General features: G+C 41.8%; 1 protein-coding gene across 1 annotated transcript in view; it reads right to left on the bottom strand.

The window, feature by feature from the left end:
• Positions 1–10,689: 10,689 nt before the first annotated feature.
• The window catches only part of whrna (whirlin a), a 117,813-nt gene continuing 114,367 nt past the window's right edge, over positions 10,690–14,135 (bottom strand). Inside the window, exon 13 of the mRNA XM_070924836.1 lies at positions 10,690–10,872. Coding sequence (XP_070780937.1) covers positions 10,690–10,872 — 183 coding nt within the window. The remainder of the gene's footprint in view (positions 10,873–14,135) is intronic.

Raw genomic sequence — 14,135 nt, forward strand, 5'->3', positions numbered from 1 at the left:
GATTATTAGCCTGGTGCTTCTTACAGCGTCTCTTATCTCTCTCTCACACACTCTCACACACACACACACACACACACACACGGGATAGTATGTTTTTTTGCTCAGAAATCCAGACATTTGTTTTGATTGTGTTAGAAACAAACACAGGGCTCAGTGTGCAGCACTGACAGACTCGCGTCGTGCTCTCTCTACAACCCTTTCATACACAAGTCAGCACACAAGCCAACATGGCAAACTCACCATGCATTTAAAGTAGACCACAAGGAATGAGAGCACACAGCACAGCCGGTACACAACTTGAGAGGTAGGTTTAGAAAAACAATAACTTCAGAATAGAAAGAGTTAGAGCTCACAGTATTATTATGTCATTATTTATTCATTTCCCTCTTCCTCGTCTAACAAACTAGAATTTCAAGGGACTCAAGGCGAGGAGTAAACCCCTGCTGGGAGACAAGAGTGAAAATATGTGCAGTTGTTTGACTTGAAATCAATGGTGAAAAGTAACAACACTGATTTACTCAAGTTGTACTTAGGTACAATTTTAAGATACTTGTACTTGAGTAGCTCAATTAAGTATATACTTGTACTCACTTACATTTAATGGGATATACATTTATCTGATAGCCATAGTTACTGGCAACTTAGCAAATTAAGATTTCACACTGAAGATTTAGATCATGTAAGATCATACAAAATGTGATGCATTATTATTTAAACTAGCTAACTCAGCAGTATATAAATGAGTTCCAATCAGGTCCACCTCAACCAGCAACATTTAAAATACTGACAACTATGGCTGGGTACTTTTTTGGCACCTACCAAAATGTGTGTGCAGATCAGATAGTTGAAATATGTCTACAACATATATTTCTATAAATAAGTAAGATATTTTTGAAGTATCTTTTTGGTAATTGTACCAAAATTCAGGTATTGTATCTACACTTTATATCCAATATCATAAAATAGGCCAAAAGCACAGGTGTTATTAATAACTGTACTAATAATGGCTCTGTTCTATTCAAGTGTCACATTTTTTTTTTGCAAAACTGTGTTTCTGTCTCACACACAGAGACATGTTGGACATTTACAGAGTAACTACATTTAGAGCAAATGCAGAAGAGAAGTACACAGAAACAAACGTGTAGTGGAATCAAAGCCATTTCCAAATTCAAAAACGTTCCAGGTTTGCCATAACTGTTGGATTTATGAACGTTTCTTTGGTAAGAATAAAGCAAAGAAACAACTCACCTGTTGCTCTGCTTATGTTCCCTTCTCATTCCCGGGGGAACTAAGGATTTATCTCAGCTGCCAGATGGGGGGAATTAAGCTGTCCTAAAGCCCTTACAGGGGGCTTCACTGATTGTAAACAGACAATGATCATCAGTCTACATCCAGGACAGGAGGTAGCTCAGTTCCTCACAGACAGACAGACAGACAGCAGCAGGGCTGTAAACACCTAACTGTCAGACGAGTGGACAGGTGCGATGGTAGAGAGAGAGAGAGAGAGAGAGAGAGAGAGAGAGAGAGAGAGAGAGACCAGGAATGACAGACGGAGCGAGGGAAAAGTGCAGGAGAGACAAAAGAGAGGGGGAGACTGTCTGCCAAGCTCTACTGTCAATCCCAGACAGTCCCACCAAAGCTGTCACAAAACCAGTCAGCCCAGCCAACAAGGACATATATTTTCACAGGTGATACCGGATGAATCTTGAGCACAGTGAACAGAAGCGTAGCTGGAGCTGCAAGAGGCTGGCAAAGCTACAGCGAGCTGTTTAGGAGGGCCGAGTGACTAATATATGACAGCTAATCTTCTTAGGAGGCACAGGGAGCACTGAGGACACAGGACACAATGCAAAGGGGACTGGGGAGAAGTGCGACTGAATAAAGCTGTAAGAGTATCTAAAATAGTGCTGAAATGATTAGATGATTGATCGATTACTCCATAGAAAGAAATTAATAAAACAATGTCAATAATCAATTTATTATTTAAGTCACCAAACAAAAATGTCTAAAATTCTCTGGTTCCAGTTCCTCAAATGTGACGATTTGCAGCTTTTCTCTGTTTCAGATCATTGTAACTAGAATATCTTTGAGTAAAAAAGAAAAAACACGTGAACCAATAATGATAAAGGTCTTAGTTGCAGCCCTGTTTTTAAGTAGTTTGACCTGCATTTTGTGTATGAACGGTGTTACATAAAGAATGCTCATTATTACTCTCATTGACTTGGACATCCAGATGTTTGAGAAAGTCTTTCCCTTTACTGAAAATGACTGAAGATTTCACAACTCATTTTTTAAATGTTCCGAATAGAAATTTCCTTTCTGACTACTATTGCAAAGTCCTTTTTCCCCCCAACATCGAGCAGTTAATCAAATATCAGTTACTCAACAATTTATAAAACCTTTGGCGCTAAATATTTGTCAAGAAACAGCTGATATAAGTGCAGCAACAACAGATAATAACTTACTAGTACATAGGGCATAGGTAACAAACTTTTTTTGGTACAGACAATCGTTGGCATTGAATTCTGGTCAATTCTTGCTGACTTATGTTTTGATCAAATGTTACAGAGAGCAAGTTTTTTCCCCCAGTTACTTTTTCTGGCAATGACATCAGGAGGACACACTATTTCTAAAATCTGTGCAGCCAGTTGGAGTGTGTTGTCTGAGCTTCTGTGTCTAGTTCATCAGTCTCTCTCTGATCCACAGTTTCAGGCGAGCAGGGATTACAGAAGTTACAGCAATAAAGCACAACAATATATTGTACCCTTGTAGGTTGTATCCAAACACATGCCCCATGCTTTGCAACAACAAGAAGCTCCAATAATTTCAACTCAAGAAAAACTCAAGAAAGACTTGCTCAACAACATCTAAGTGCCAAAAAAAAAAAAGTCATCTTAACCAAGTCCAACCAGTCAGGTGGGCTGAGGAGCTAAAACATGCACACAGAGGAATCTAAATGACACTGTCGTGGAGAGAAAGCAACTTTGATAAACACTTGTTATCAACAGAACTGAGTTGCAAACTTACCTCATATTATTGACCTATAGTTTCATCTCGTCGTTTCAGCGGGCAGGATTTTCAAATGGTTGTAGAGATCACAGAGGGGTCGGTTGCCTTGAAAACCGCAAAACTTCAGAGAGAAGAGAGAAGACCCACCCCTGTGTCACCATGGCACACACACCACAACAAACCACCACCGACACGTACAGCTAACAGGTCACTGAGGTCTGCTCAAACACTTTCAAGCCTACACGTACATTAAACAACTGAAGGTGGTGACTTAATTGTCTTTTATGGACTGCGGAGTCACGTTAGAAAAAACGGTTGGTAACGGTAACGTTAAGCTAGCTAACGCAGTCAGTGACAGTTTCAAAAGTATGTTATCGTTACCATCACTTACTCCTAAGTTAGACATCAAAACAAACGCAAACAAAACCACATTAAGACGCCTTTCAACTACGTAGAGCTGGTACCTTTATACTGGAGGAGTTACACGAGTTAGTTTCTTCCAAGAAATCCGGAGTTTCTGATATTTATGAGGCTAATTATCAGTCGTGTGGAGTGTAGCACTGATTTGAGCTGGCAGTAGTTACCCGAGGGAGGAGTTGGGATATTTATGGTCCTGAGTTTAGTATTTCAGGCATCTTTTACCTTTCAATAGACCGTGTACAAATCTCGCCTTTTTCAGACGTGGCCCTGACTCTAAAGTTAACATTTCTAAACTTAGTTTAAACATGCTCGTTTAATTTGTACAGTTTGTTTCTGATGGCGTTACCTTACAGTCAAAACTCAGGGCCAAGATCAACATTATTGAGGAAGGCTTGAAGCCAAAGACTGACTGGTGATTGGTTATGAGGCTGCTCAGGGGCGGGGCTTAACGAAGATTGATATTGGGAACACAACAGAAGAGGATTGCGGTTCGGAGAAGTGGCCACATGAGGGCACCATTTCCAAACCTTTTGATCATCAAACTGTAGGGACGACACCTTTCATCCTTTCCTGCCTGTATTGAATGGAGGAAAAGTTAATTTTCATCTTGATCGATGTCCAACACAGGTTTTCATCGATATACATACACATATAAAATAACAACAAATAATACAAAAATGTATGACTTTTTGTTTTTAGAAAAGTAAAAAAGAATAAAAAATAAATAAATAAATTCAAGATGTAAAATAAATAGGTAATTAAAAAAAAAAATTTTCAATATCTATGAATCTATAACTTTCCAGAGCCCGAGCGGACGTCTTTCACAATGCTTGTTTTATCCGACCAAGTCCAAAGCCGAAATATATTCAATTTAAAAGTAAAAGAAAAACTGAAAATTCTCACATTTGAGGAGCTGGAACCAGAACCCTTTTTAAAAGGGGAGCACAGCATTTATGTCTTAAGACCTAAACCCCTCATAGGTCCTATTTGGAGACAGGATGGGATTGGTGACCTGTCCAGGATGTACGCTGCCTCTTCAGCTCCCACGTGAAACTGAACAAGATAAGCGGTTTAGAAAATGTATGGAGGCACAATTACAGTATCTTCTACTTAAAATATGAAAGCTGTGCTTTTGTTGAACCTGATAGCATCTGTGGTAATGGTGTTTTGTTGCTGCTTCTGTATCTTTACAATTTAAAACCAGCAACAACAGAGAACGCTGAAGTGAAATGAATCTATTAAGAGCCTGAAAGAACAAGAGACACATAGACAGAGACAATAGGCAGGATTTTTCTACAGTATATGGCCGAAAGTGTGTGGGTACTTGAATATTACACAATAGTTTTGGAACCTGACTACTGGGATTTGCTCCCATTCAGCCACAAGAGTGTTAGAGGTGTCAGCCACTGTTGTTGGGTGATAAGACCTGACTCACAGTCTCACAGTGTCCCTGTTAATCCCAGAGGAGTTGGATGGGGTTGAGGTCAGGGTTCTGCAGTCCAGTTCTTGCACACCAAACTGGGAAAACTGTTTCTTTATGGACCTGGCTTTGAGCAAGGGGACATTGTCGTGTTGAAACAAGACAGGACTTCCACAATCTGTTGCCACAACGTTGGAAGCACACTGTTGTCTAAAATATCATGATATGATGCAGCATTAAGATTTCCCCTGAAACTAAGGGACCCAAAACCACAAGAAACATTCCCTGACCAAAATAACACTTGGTTCTTTTGGTACCTCTACTATGTTATGTTTCCTACTTCAAAATACTAACTTCAAAATAAAAGCAGACAGCTTACTTTTTTTGTGCAGTTATCTTTATTGAAAAATTAAACACACTTTCTGTATAAATAGCATGTCATTGTAAAATGTGCAGGAAGCAGGCAAAGAGACGGATGGACTGACAGGAAAACAAAAGCAAAAGGAGGCAGCTGAAGGGCAGCGCAGGGTGGAGAATGAACACCAACAAAATCAACCTGTGCAGCTAATAAAGCAGGAGGCACACTCAGTGAAACAAATAAACATTTATCAATGGGGTAAACAAGTGGTGTTGGTTGGTTTTTGAGTCTGACCTTTGTGGGGAAGCCGTGGGGAGGGGGGGGGGCAAACTTTCACACCTTGCTACAACGCGAGCAACAAGTCAATGTGTGAGCTGTCGTGTCTCATGTCGCAGCCGAGGCCAGCACCTCTCTGATTAATGAGACTGTCAGCTGCTTCCATCGCTTCCCTCCATCATCCCTCCCTCCTGGACGGCCCTTTAATATCAGGTCAAAGAGAAGGCCGAGCCACTATTGACATGTGTCGGGTTTACAAGTTTTCTGTGAGGAGGGATGATTCTGCAGTTATAACATGGTTTATAAGTGTCTAAATACATAAACGGACGGTCAATATAATGATGGCTGTTGCCTTTCCTGTAGAGCTTTATTCATTAGTGTTCACATTTGACTGTCTCTGAGACGTGTTTGCATTTATCTGCATTTCACCTGAGCAGGGTGCAGCCAGCGGGGGGGGGGGGGGGGGGGGGGGTTCAGTGTCTCACTCGGGGGAACTTTGGCATTAATGGACTCATGATGTGGAGAGAGATTGAACCAGACTCTCAGGTCAATGGGAAATGTTTACCTCAGTTGAAGTGACTTCAATAAAATGATAAAATAAGATTGCAAATATAACTTGTCCTCCATTGTCGTCACATTTTCTCAACTTTTCATCCACTGGACATCGGCTTTGTTTTAAGATTTGTAAAGAATTTGGTATCAAACCAGTCAGGGTAGAGAAGTCACAAAGTATTGAGAGACAGAGTAACACATTGTTGGTTTGTCATGGGATTTGTTGACAATTAGAACAATATACTTGTCTTATCCTTTAAATGGCAAAAGGCTTTTGTAGACAAACATCGATATATTCCTAGTAAGAGAGTAAGTATTCTTCAGTATCAGTACAGAAAGTTTTATAACGATGCCTTTCCCTGTTTGTGTCAATGCATTTTTTTAGTCAATCCAAAGGCCTTTAAAAGGTTTTTACTAGCCTCAGAAGCGGGAGAATTTCCTCAACCCATAGAGGAAAAATTGATCATTCAGTTTATTTGAAAGACCTTAAAGGGCTAAATCAAATCAAATTCAAAGATGGTTTTCATGGACATGGAAAATAACATTTTATTATTATTTCCCATCAAAAGATTGGCCCCCGCAGTGTTTGACAATGGCCATACTCTCTCTCTGTCCTCCTCCTCTCCTCTGTCTGAAGGGAGGTGTCATGTGTGATGTTTAAATGCAGAAAACAAAAGCCGTTATCTGCGTGGCTGCGAATCCTCCCAGATCAGATTGTTGACCGGAGAGTAATTCCACTGAGAGGACGCACTCCAGCTCTCGTCTGTCTGAATGTCTCTCTATCTCTCTCCGTCTTCTTATCTAGCTCATTCTGTCTCTCTCTCTCTCTCTCTCTCTCACACACACACACACACACACGCTGATGCATCCTGAATTTTAAGTTTGTTTGTGGTTGCAGCAAGTACATTATTTTCCAGATAGTTGGTATCCCGTCCTGAATATGCATACAGTTAACATTTCCAAATCAAGTGTATGGATGCTCTCAAAAGCCTCTTCGAGAACATTTGTATATATAAATGTTCGCTCTTCGACATTTCTCTCTCATACAAACTGATGCTAGAGTTTAATACAGTAGCTTTTCATCAAGCCCGTTGACTTATTATTGGGCATTACCGACAAAAAATGTTCCATAAATCCTGCAACAGGACTAGAGTTACTGTTAAAGCCTTAACTGTTGAATTTTTCATTGTGATTCCCTGTGTGCAGGCTGTCACACAGTGGATTCATCTCCTCTTGATTCACTTCTTCAGTTGTATCTTGTCACTGCTTTTATGTTGACTGTCTTTTTTCTCGTGCAGAAAGTTCATGTGGTCCTTTAACATAGATATAATACGAATGTTTCCTGATCCTGTGCCAGGAAACAGGTCTAAGGACTAACCGCGTGTGTGGGAGTGTGTCTGTGTGTTCGCTACCTTCCCAGCACCAAACTACAGCCGCACAACATATGCAACTGGCTGGTGAAAAAGTGGAACATTTAGCAGCAAATGAGACAGATATTTTTCGCAGGAGTTGGTGGAGACCACACCAGAAATAACAAAGGAGGGTGAATACTCGAGTGACATTTTTGTTTTCTTATTTCTCACTTGTAAAATTAGCAATAGAACAAAACATGGCCTTTCGACAGAAAAAAACATCATCCGGTTTTTGCCTGTTAAGAAATGATATATCTTGGGATCATAATTGGGCATAACGGACACAAACATACGGGTATAACCTTTGAAAAACTCAACCCGAGCATCCCGAACGTTTTTATTCATTAAACGTTGACATTTTGAAGATAGACAGCAGGGATATGTTGTAAAAACAAAGCATGGACTTGTGTGTTCTCTTGTCACCAGAGTGATTCAGGAGTGTTTGATAGCAATTTCTCACAGAGCTGCTCTGTTGGCATTCTTCAAAAAGCAGACTCCCGCTTCACTTCCTTGCGTGTCCTCGCACAGCAGCTCCCCTGATGACATTTACATTTGTCTTTATTTGCTGTCTCCTTGTTTTGAGCATATTTTCTTCACTTTCACCCATTAACTGCAGACAGACACACACCACTCGCATTAAACATATGCATAACACACATCCACGCGCAGAACACTTAAATTAATTACTCCAATTACTTCATATTTCTACCTGCAGCCTAATGTGAGTCTCTGGAGTGACACGTGGAGGATGTTTGCCGTACATCCGCTCCACGCTGGCACTCTTCCTGAGAGGAAGCAAATCATCGGCACAACAGCAATCATGTCTCATTTGCTACTTTAGTCACTCTCTCATACTTATATCTCTCTCTCTCTCTTGCTCCATCTCTCGCTCTACCTGATTGCTTATCTCCTAATTGCTTTCCTATAAATGGATGAAATGTGTGTGCGCACATGTGTGAGCATGTGTGGAGGAGTGTCTCTAAAATCTTTGGCAGTGTCGTCCTCTAAATGTCTCATTACTCCCCTCTTGGGCGTAATTGCGGCACTGAGCATGGCTTCAGCGAGCCCCCCAGGGTGAATATAATTAAAACTATGAAATTACAAAATAAAATCATCAATTGTTATTCAGCGAGGGGAGCAGCAGGAGAAAAGCTGAGGGAGTTTATCCCCTCTGAGAGCACCTCCACACTAAACTGGCCAAATCTGAAAACGTACCTTTGATCCAGCGTTTGACACGTGAAAACTGAGCTTTTCAAAATTGCTCTCTAGAACTCGCGTTTTAGTCTGCAGAGTGAAGCTTGGCTACAGTGAAGTTGTTATCATTAAAGTTATAACCTTTTTTTCCATGAAACTGAACTCCATTTTTGATACTCTTTATGGCTGGCATTCTTCAGTAATAGCCATTACTCTAACTGTATTTACATTCTGTAATTGCCTCTCTACATACTAGTTTATATGTACTTGGCGGGGTCCGCAGTTTTCGCACTAGATTTAAATTGCCTCTACGTGCATGAGGGATTCAGAACAGAATCATCCGGCGTTGTCTTGTCATTTTAACTTGTTATTAGCCTCACTGTTTACTCCCCTACAGTCGTATCAGAGCCGCATTAAGAGACTGTGAACATTTCCCACTGCTGCTTCACAGTAAAAGCATTCTGCTGGCGAATCACGGGGTGACTTTGATTGTGAAGCAGTCACAGGAAACGTAATGTTTTCTGGAAGCGAGGTTAGCGAAAACAAGAAAACAGCCATTTGGGACATTTTTTGACAACAGATCAGTTTTAAATATTGCGGGGAGTAATGGAACAAGAAGGAGCAGCCTCAGTGAGCTGTTAGATGAAGACACCTCCAATCCTCAGCAAGGTAACCAACTCCTTTTACTGTGTACTGCTGAGATAAATAGTCATCAAATTAGATTGTGGTTGCTCATGGCATGATGGGAAAAGGCCAATTATTAACTGACTTCTTTATTAAAATGATGTGAGTTTGTTTGGCTGCACTGTAAACACATCCACCAGTTGCTTTTCTGTTGTATTTCTGACAAAGTAGCTGCTCATGGAGAAACGTTTGCAGATTGTAGCTTTTACAATCTTGTTCAGGTGTGCGAAAAAACAGAAACAGAAAAATATGTCAATGAGAACAACTAAATTGTGAAAATGGCTGTGTTTAATCAGTGTAGGTGATAACAGAGAGCAGGAGGAGACAGAACTGAGGCCAGCTGAGACTCAGCAGAGTACCCAGACTCTCCTGGACCAGGTTTTGGCAGTGATGCAGAAGCAGATGTGTTGTTTGCCGATGGAAATAGAAAAAGGAAGAAGTGATTTAGCCGCGTCTTATTGTTTGTATTGTTGTTTTCACAGCTGGCTAGGTGAGGACATAGTCTCAAACAATACAGATACACATGGAGGAGTGGGAGGGAAACAGGACATGATGCGCTTTTGTGTGGAACCCATATGAACATTCACACGCAGTCTCTCTTGATGTCGGATCAAACAAATATTAGCATGTAATGTGTCTTTTTGTTCGCCTCGTTTGTGAAAGGGTGCTAATGCGCGGACAGGCTTCACTGCATCACTGTAAAATCTGCAGGATCCCGTATCGCCGCGATGGCCTGAATCATCTTCATCTTTGAAATATATTACTATATGTTGATGATGCAACAGGGGTTACGGGTTTTATAATTCATATAGTATCTTTATGTGTACAGTATATATATGCATCTGTATCTACATTTGTTCATTTTTACATACATAAATCCAAGCTTGTAAAGTCGAGCGTGGATTAGTCTTGGATGTGCGGTTGTCTCTCAGATAGAAGCAAAAAAAATAAATAAAAGAAATGGGACGTGGGAGTGCTACGAGGAGTTCCAGCGGGTTTCAAAAAGAATCCACAAGTTTTAACACTGAGAGAACAAACAAAAAGGTATCAGTTTCACTACTTTCCATCTTTAGTGCATAAGGTCTCACAGTGGGGAGGTAACACGTTGAGGAGAATCCTGAACGAAGTCCACAGCAGAAGTAATACCTTGTAAATTTGAGTATCGCGTGTCCAGACTCGAAGGGTGGGCTTTTGAGAAAGGAGAAGGGCTCAGAGATCAGTCGGTGGTTCGTTTATGTCTATCTGAAAGAGTTGTGCCATTTAAATCAATAGACGCATGAATTCCTTCCTCTCACGTGGTCCTCGGACTCTTCTTCTCACAGTGCCGCCCCTCGTCATCGTCCTCTCTCTCCTCCTCCACTCAGCTATAGCGCCACGTTGAACTCGGTCACCAGGAAGTCCACGTGGTCCCTCTCTTTGGTCTTGAAGGCCTCGGCGATGAGGCGCGCGGCGTCCCTGTGCTCGCGGCCCCTCAGGGAAACCCCGTTTACCTCCAGGATCACCTGACCCACCTTCAGCTGGCCGCAGTTATGAGCTGAACCGCCCCTCTGGGAGAGAGAGAGAGAGAGAGAGAGAGAGAGAGAGAGAGAGAGAGAGAGAGGGAGAGAGAGAGAGAGAATGTGAATTTGGCTCTTGTCTGGTTTGACTTATTACAAACCCAGAGCTGTAAACATTAAGTCTGGGCTGACTCACTGATTGACAGAGTTGGCGATATCATCCCGCATTAACAGCGCTGGATGGACCACGGGGGGGAATACAAATTCAGGCGACTGACAGCAATTCATTCTGCACTTTACTGTGCCACTTAGGTGTTTATTCATCTTCTCTGGCGGCACAGAGAGCTTGCAAAGAAACAGATGGTCATGAGCTGATTGTGTTGCTATGTTTCCCTCTTTTCACTCACTCCAAGCAGGACCCAAGTTCAACACGCCTCCTTTTCACCTTCTGACACACATATATTGTTTTATACATTGTTTATATAGAGCGGGAGATGTGGATTTACTAGTAGTTTAGCTTATGAATTTATGCTAAAATCACAGATCTGCTTTCACAGTCCTGAGGTTGGTCCGTTTTACTTTCACACCACAAACCAACTGCACCAGTGTCTGCATGGGAGCAGGCCCAGACCCTTCTATTCAGGCGGTCTCGATCTGGTTGTTCAGTCTGCGCCAGAGTTTGATTCAATTGGACCACACGGGTTTGTTATGTTTTTGACAACTGTACTTCTGCAGTGTGACCTTCTTTTCTAATACTCCCGTAGTGATATTTCTGTGAATGAAAGTTGCCCACAAATGGAACAAGTTGGGGGCGTTGTTCATATTAATGATCACATGTCACAAATGTGCATCTTCTCACGAATAGGTGGCATTCATCAAGTGGAAATGAGAAATTTGCTACATCTGACTGGTACAAGCAAGGCTCACAGAAAAAGGTACAGGTTTAGGATAACACAGAAATGTTCCCGACTGAATTCCAACAAATCTACTGTAATCAGTTCAGAGCCAAGTATACAAAATGCTCTATTTAAAAAACAACTGGAAAATATGAACACAATATCACATGTGAAAATATGAAAATAAAGAAAAAAGAAAATCTAATGAATATAGTTTAATTCAGCTGACAAAAGTTTCAGCTTTAGTGCTGTCATACAAATGAGGAGGGTAATTCAAAGGTAAGAATTATCTTTACTTCAATAATCTAACTACAGTCCAGGTCCAACTTCAAGCCCACTGGCTTCTGTAGCTCAGAGGCCCAACAAAGAGGTTTTATGAGAGTCTCCCCACTTTTGTTACATCCAAGTACAAAAGGGGGCCTCTCAGTGCCCAAGCTCAAATTTAAACATCTTCCCATAAATGTGACATGTACTTCATTAGCATACGGAAATAGAGACACCCTGTCACAGAAAACCACATTCACAGCCACACAGACATAAATATATGCACACGCCCCTGCAGTCCGGCCCTCAGAGTGAAGGCTCAGCAGTAAATGTATGCAGCCTCGGGCCTTTAGAGAGAAGTGTATGATCAACAAAAGGAAGTGCTTTCTCCTGACCGGCAACACTCTCCTCTTGCAGGTACAGGCTCACATAAAACATAGAGATGTTGTCTGTTACTGTCACCCTGAGACATACACAGGGCACAAATTACAAGGACTCGGTCTCTCTTTGTGAGTCTCAGTTCCTTGGCAGTGAAATCAGAGGACTCTGAAACACCCAGCTGATCCCAGGCCAACAAGTCCCACAAGTGTCAGTAAAACTTTGGACTGCCATCAATGTCAGCATCCTTGCCCAAAGTCTCAATTGCTGAACAGAGGCGGTTAGCTTCTGTGTGAGTGAGCATCTAAAGGCCTCTCTCTGCTCTGGAGAAGTCGCTCCGCAAAGTACCTCCTCAGCGTGCTTGAGCCATTTGTGTTTCTCTGAAGCAAACCTGAATAAAAAGTCACACTTGTTCACATTATCTGCCTCTCCTCTAAGGTCACATGCACAGAGGACAGACAGAAGCGATGAAGTCATGACTGCTGTTCTTTCCCTCTCTCCAGTCTGACGTGGAAACCATCAGCAGCCATTTTTAATCACAGTCCAGCTGCTCAGACCAGTTTTTTTTTTCCAAATGACTTTCACTGTACATTCAATTTGGACGTCTCTGCTGTGGATGATTTACCAGCATTAAGGGCAAATGCAAGACGTAGTGTGTTCGTCATGTTGAGAGGCAAAATGTAATGGCCCCTGCACCACCTCCTTTCTCTTTCGAAACACAGCAGCAACCAAAAGAAGCCATCATATTTCCAAGATGAAAAGAATGTGGAGGGGTTCAGATATTTCCCAGTCGACTCAACTCAACCTAAAACGTGCTGCAGCTGATAGACCCGCTGTACACTACCTGCCCAGGACCAAACAGGAGACAAACAAAGTTAGCAACGAGCTGGTGGAAAACTAAAACATTTAGCAGCTAAAAAGCTCGATATTTGGTCGGTGGAGACCAAACCAGAGCTAAAAGGGGAGTTAATATTGGACTTACATTCATCAGGTGGACGAAAACCCAACTCTAAATGAATAATAATGTTGCTCAGTCTGCTGGATGTCTTTTTCCTAACATGTTAGCAATAGCAACTTCATAGGGCAATAAAATGTCAGAGCAGTGTGTCTGTCAGCTTGTTGCCACAAAGTAGCCATAAAACATGCACTAATGCCGCTTTCAACTTCATTTAAACTTCAAGTCTAACAACAGACCTATTGAAAAAAATCACAGGTTCCACATCCTTGAGGTGTGTTCTCCCATATAAGACACAGAATCATGTTCTCCTCCTCCTAAAAACACCAGCAGCGCCTCCCACCTCTCTTATTTACAGAGCCCACAACAATTACCCCGAGCTAAAGGAGCAGTCGCTCGTCATGATGGGAAGATGGCAGTGATAACGGGCTGTCGCTTCAAGAGGGGTGATGGGGGCCGATAATGACCGGGCAGCCGGCAGCAGCTTACTCATCTGTACTTCATCCTCAGCAGGTGTGATTGAGGTGAGTTGAGGCGAGAGCCCTTGTTCCCAGAGAGATAGCAAACACAGAAGCCAGAGGTTTGCTGTATCACGACTCTTCTGTGCTTACTTCCAATACTTGCAGAGAGGCGGTGTTGAACAGGACACTGGCTTTGATGTGATGCCATCATGTGTCCCTCGGATAGAACCGACGCCCATCGGAAAGCCAGAAACAGAATTAACGTTAAAGTTTTTTTTATTGCTTTATTTTTTTAAATTCTTTTTTAGCAAATGTATCTTTCTGATGCTCGGCCCTGACTGGGGGAAGTACTGATGTTGT

This window comes from Enoplosus armatus, chromosome 18 (assembly GCF_043641665.1).
Source record: "Enoplosus armatus isolate fEnoArm2 chromosome 18, fEnoArm2.hap1, whole genome shotgun sequence".
Lineage (NCBI taxonomy): Eukaryota > Metazoa > Chordata > Actinopteri > Centrarchiformes > Enoplosidae > Enoplosus > Enoplosus armatus.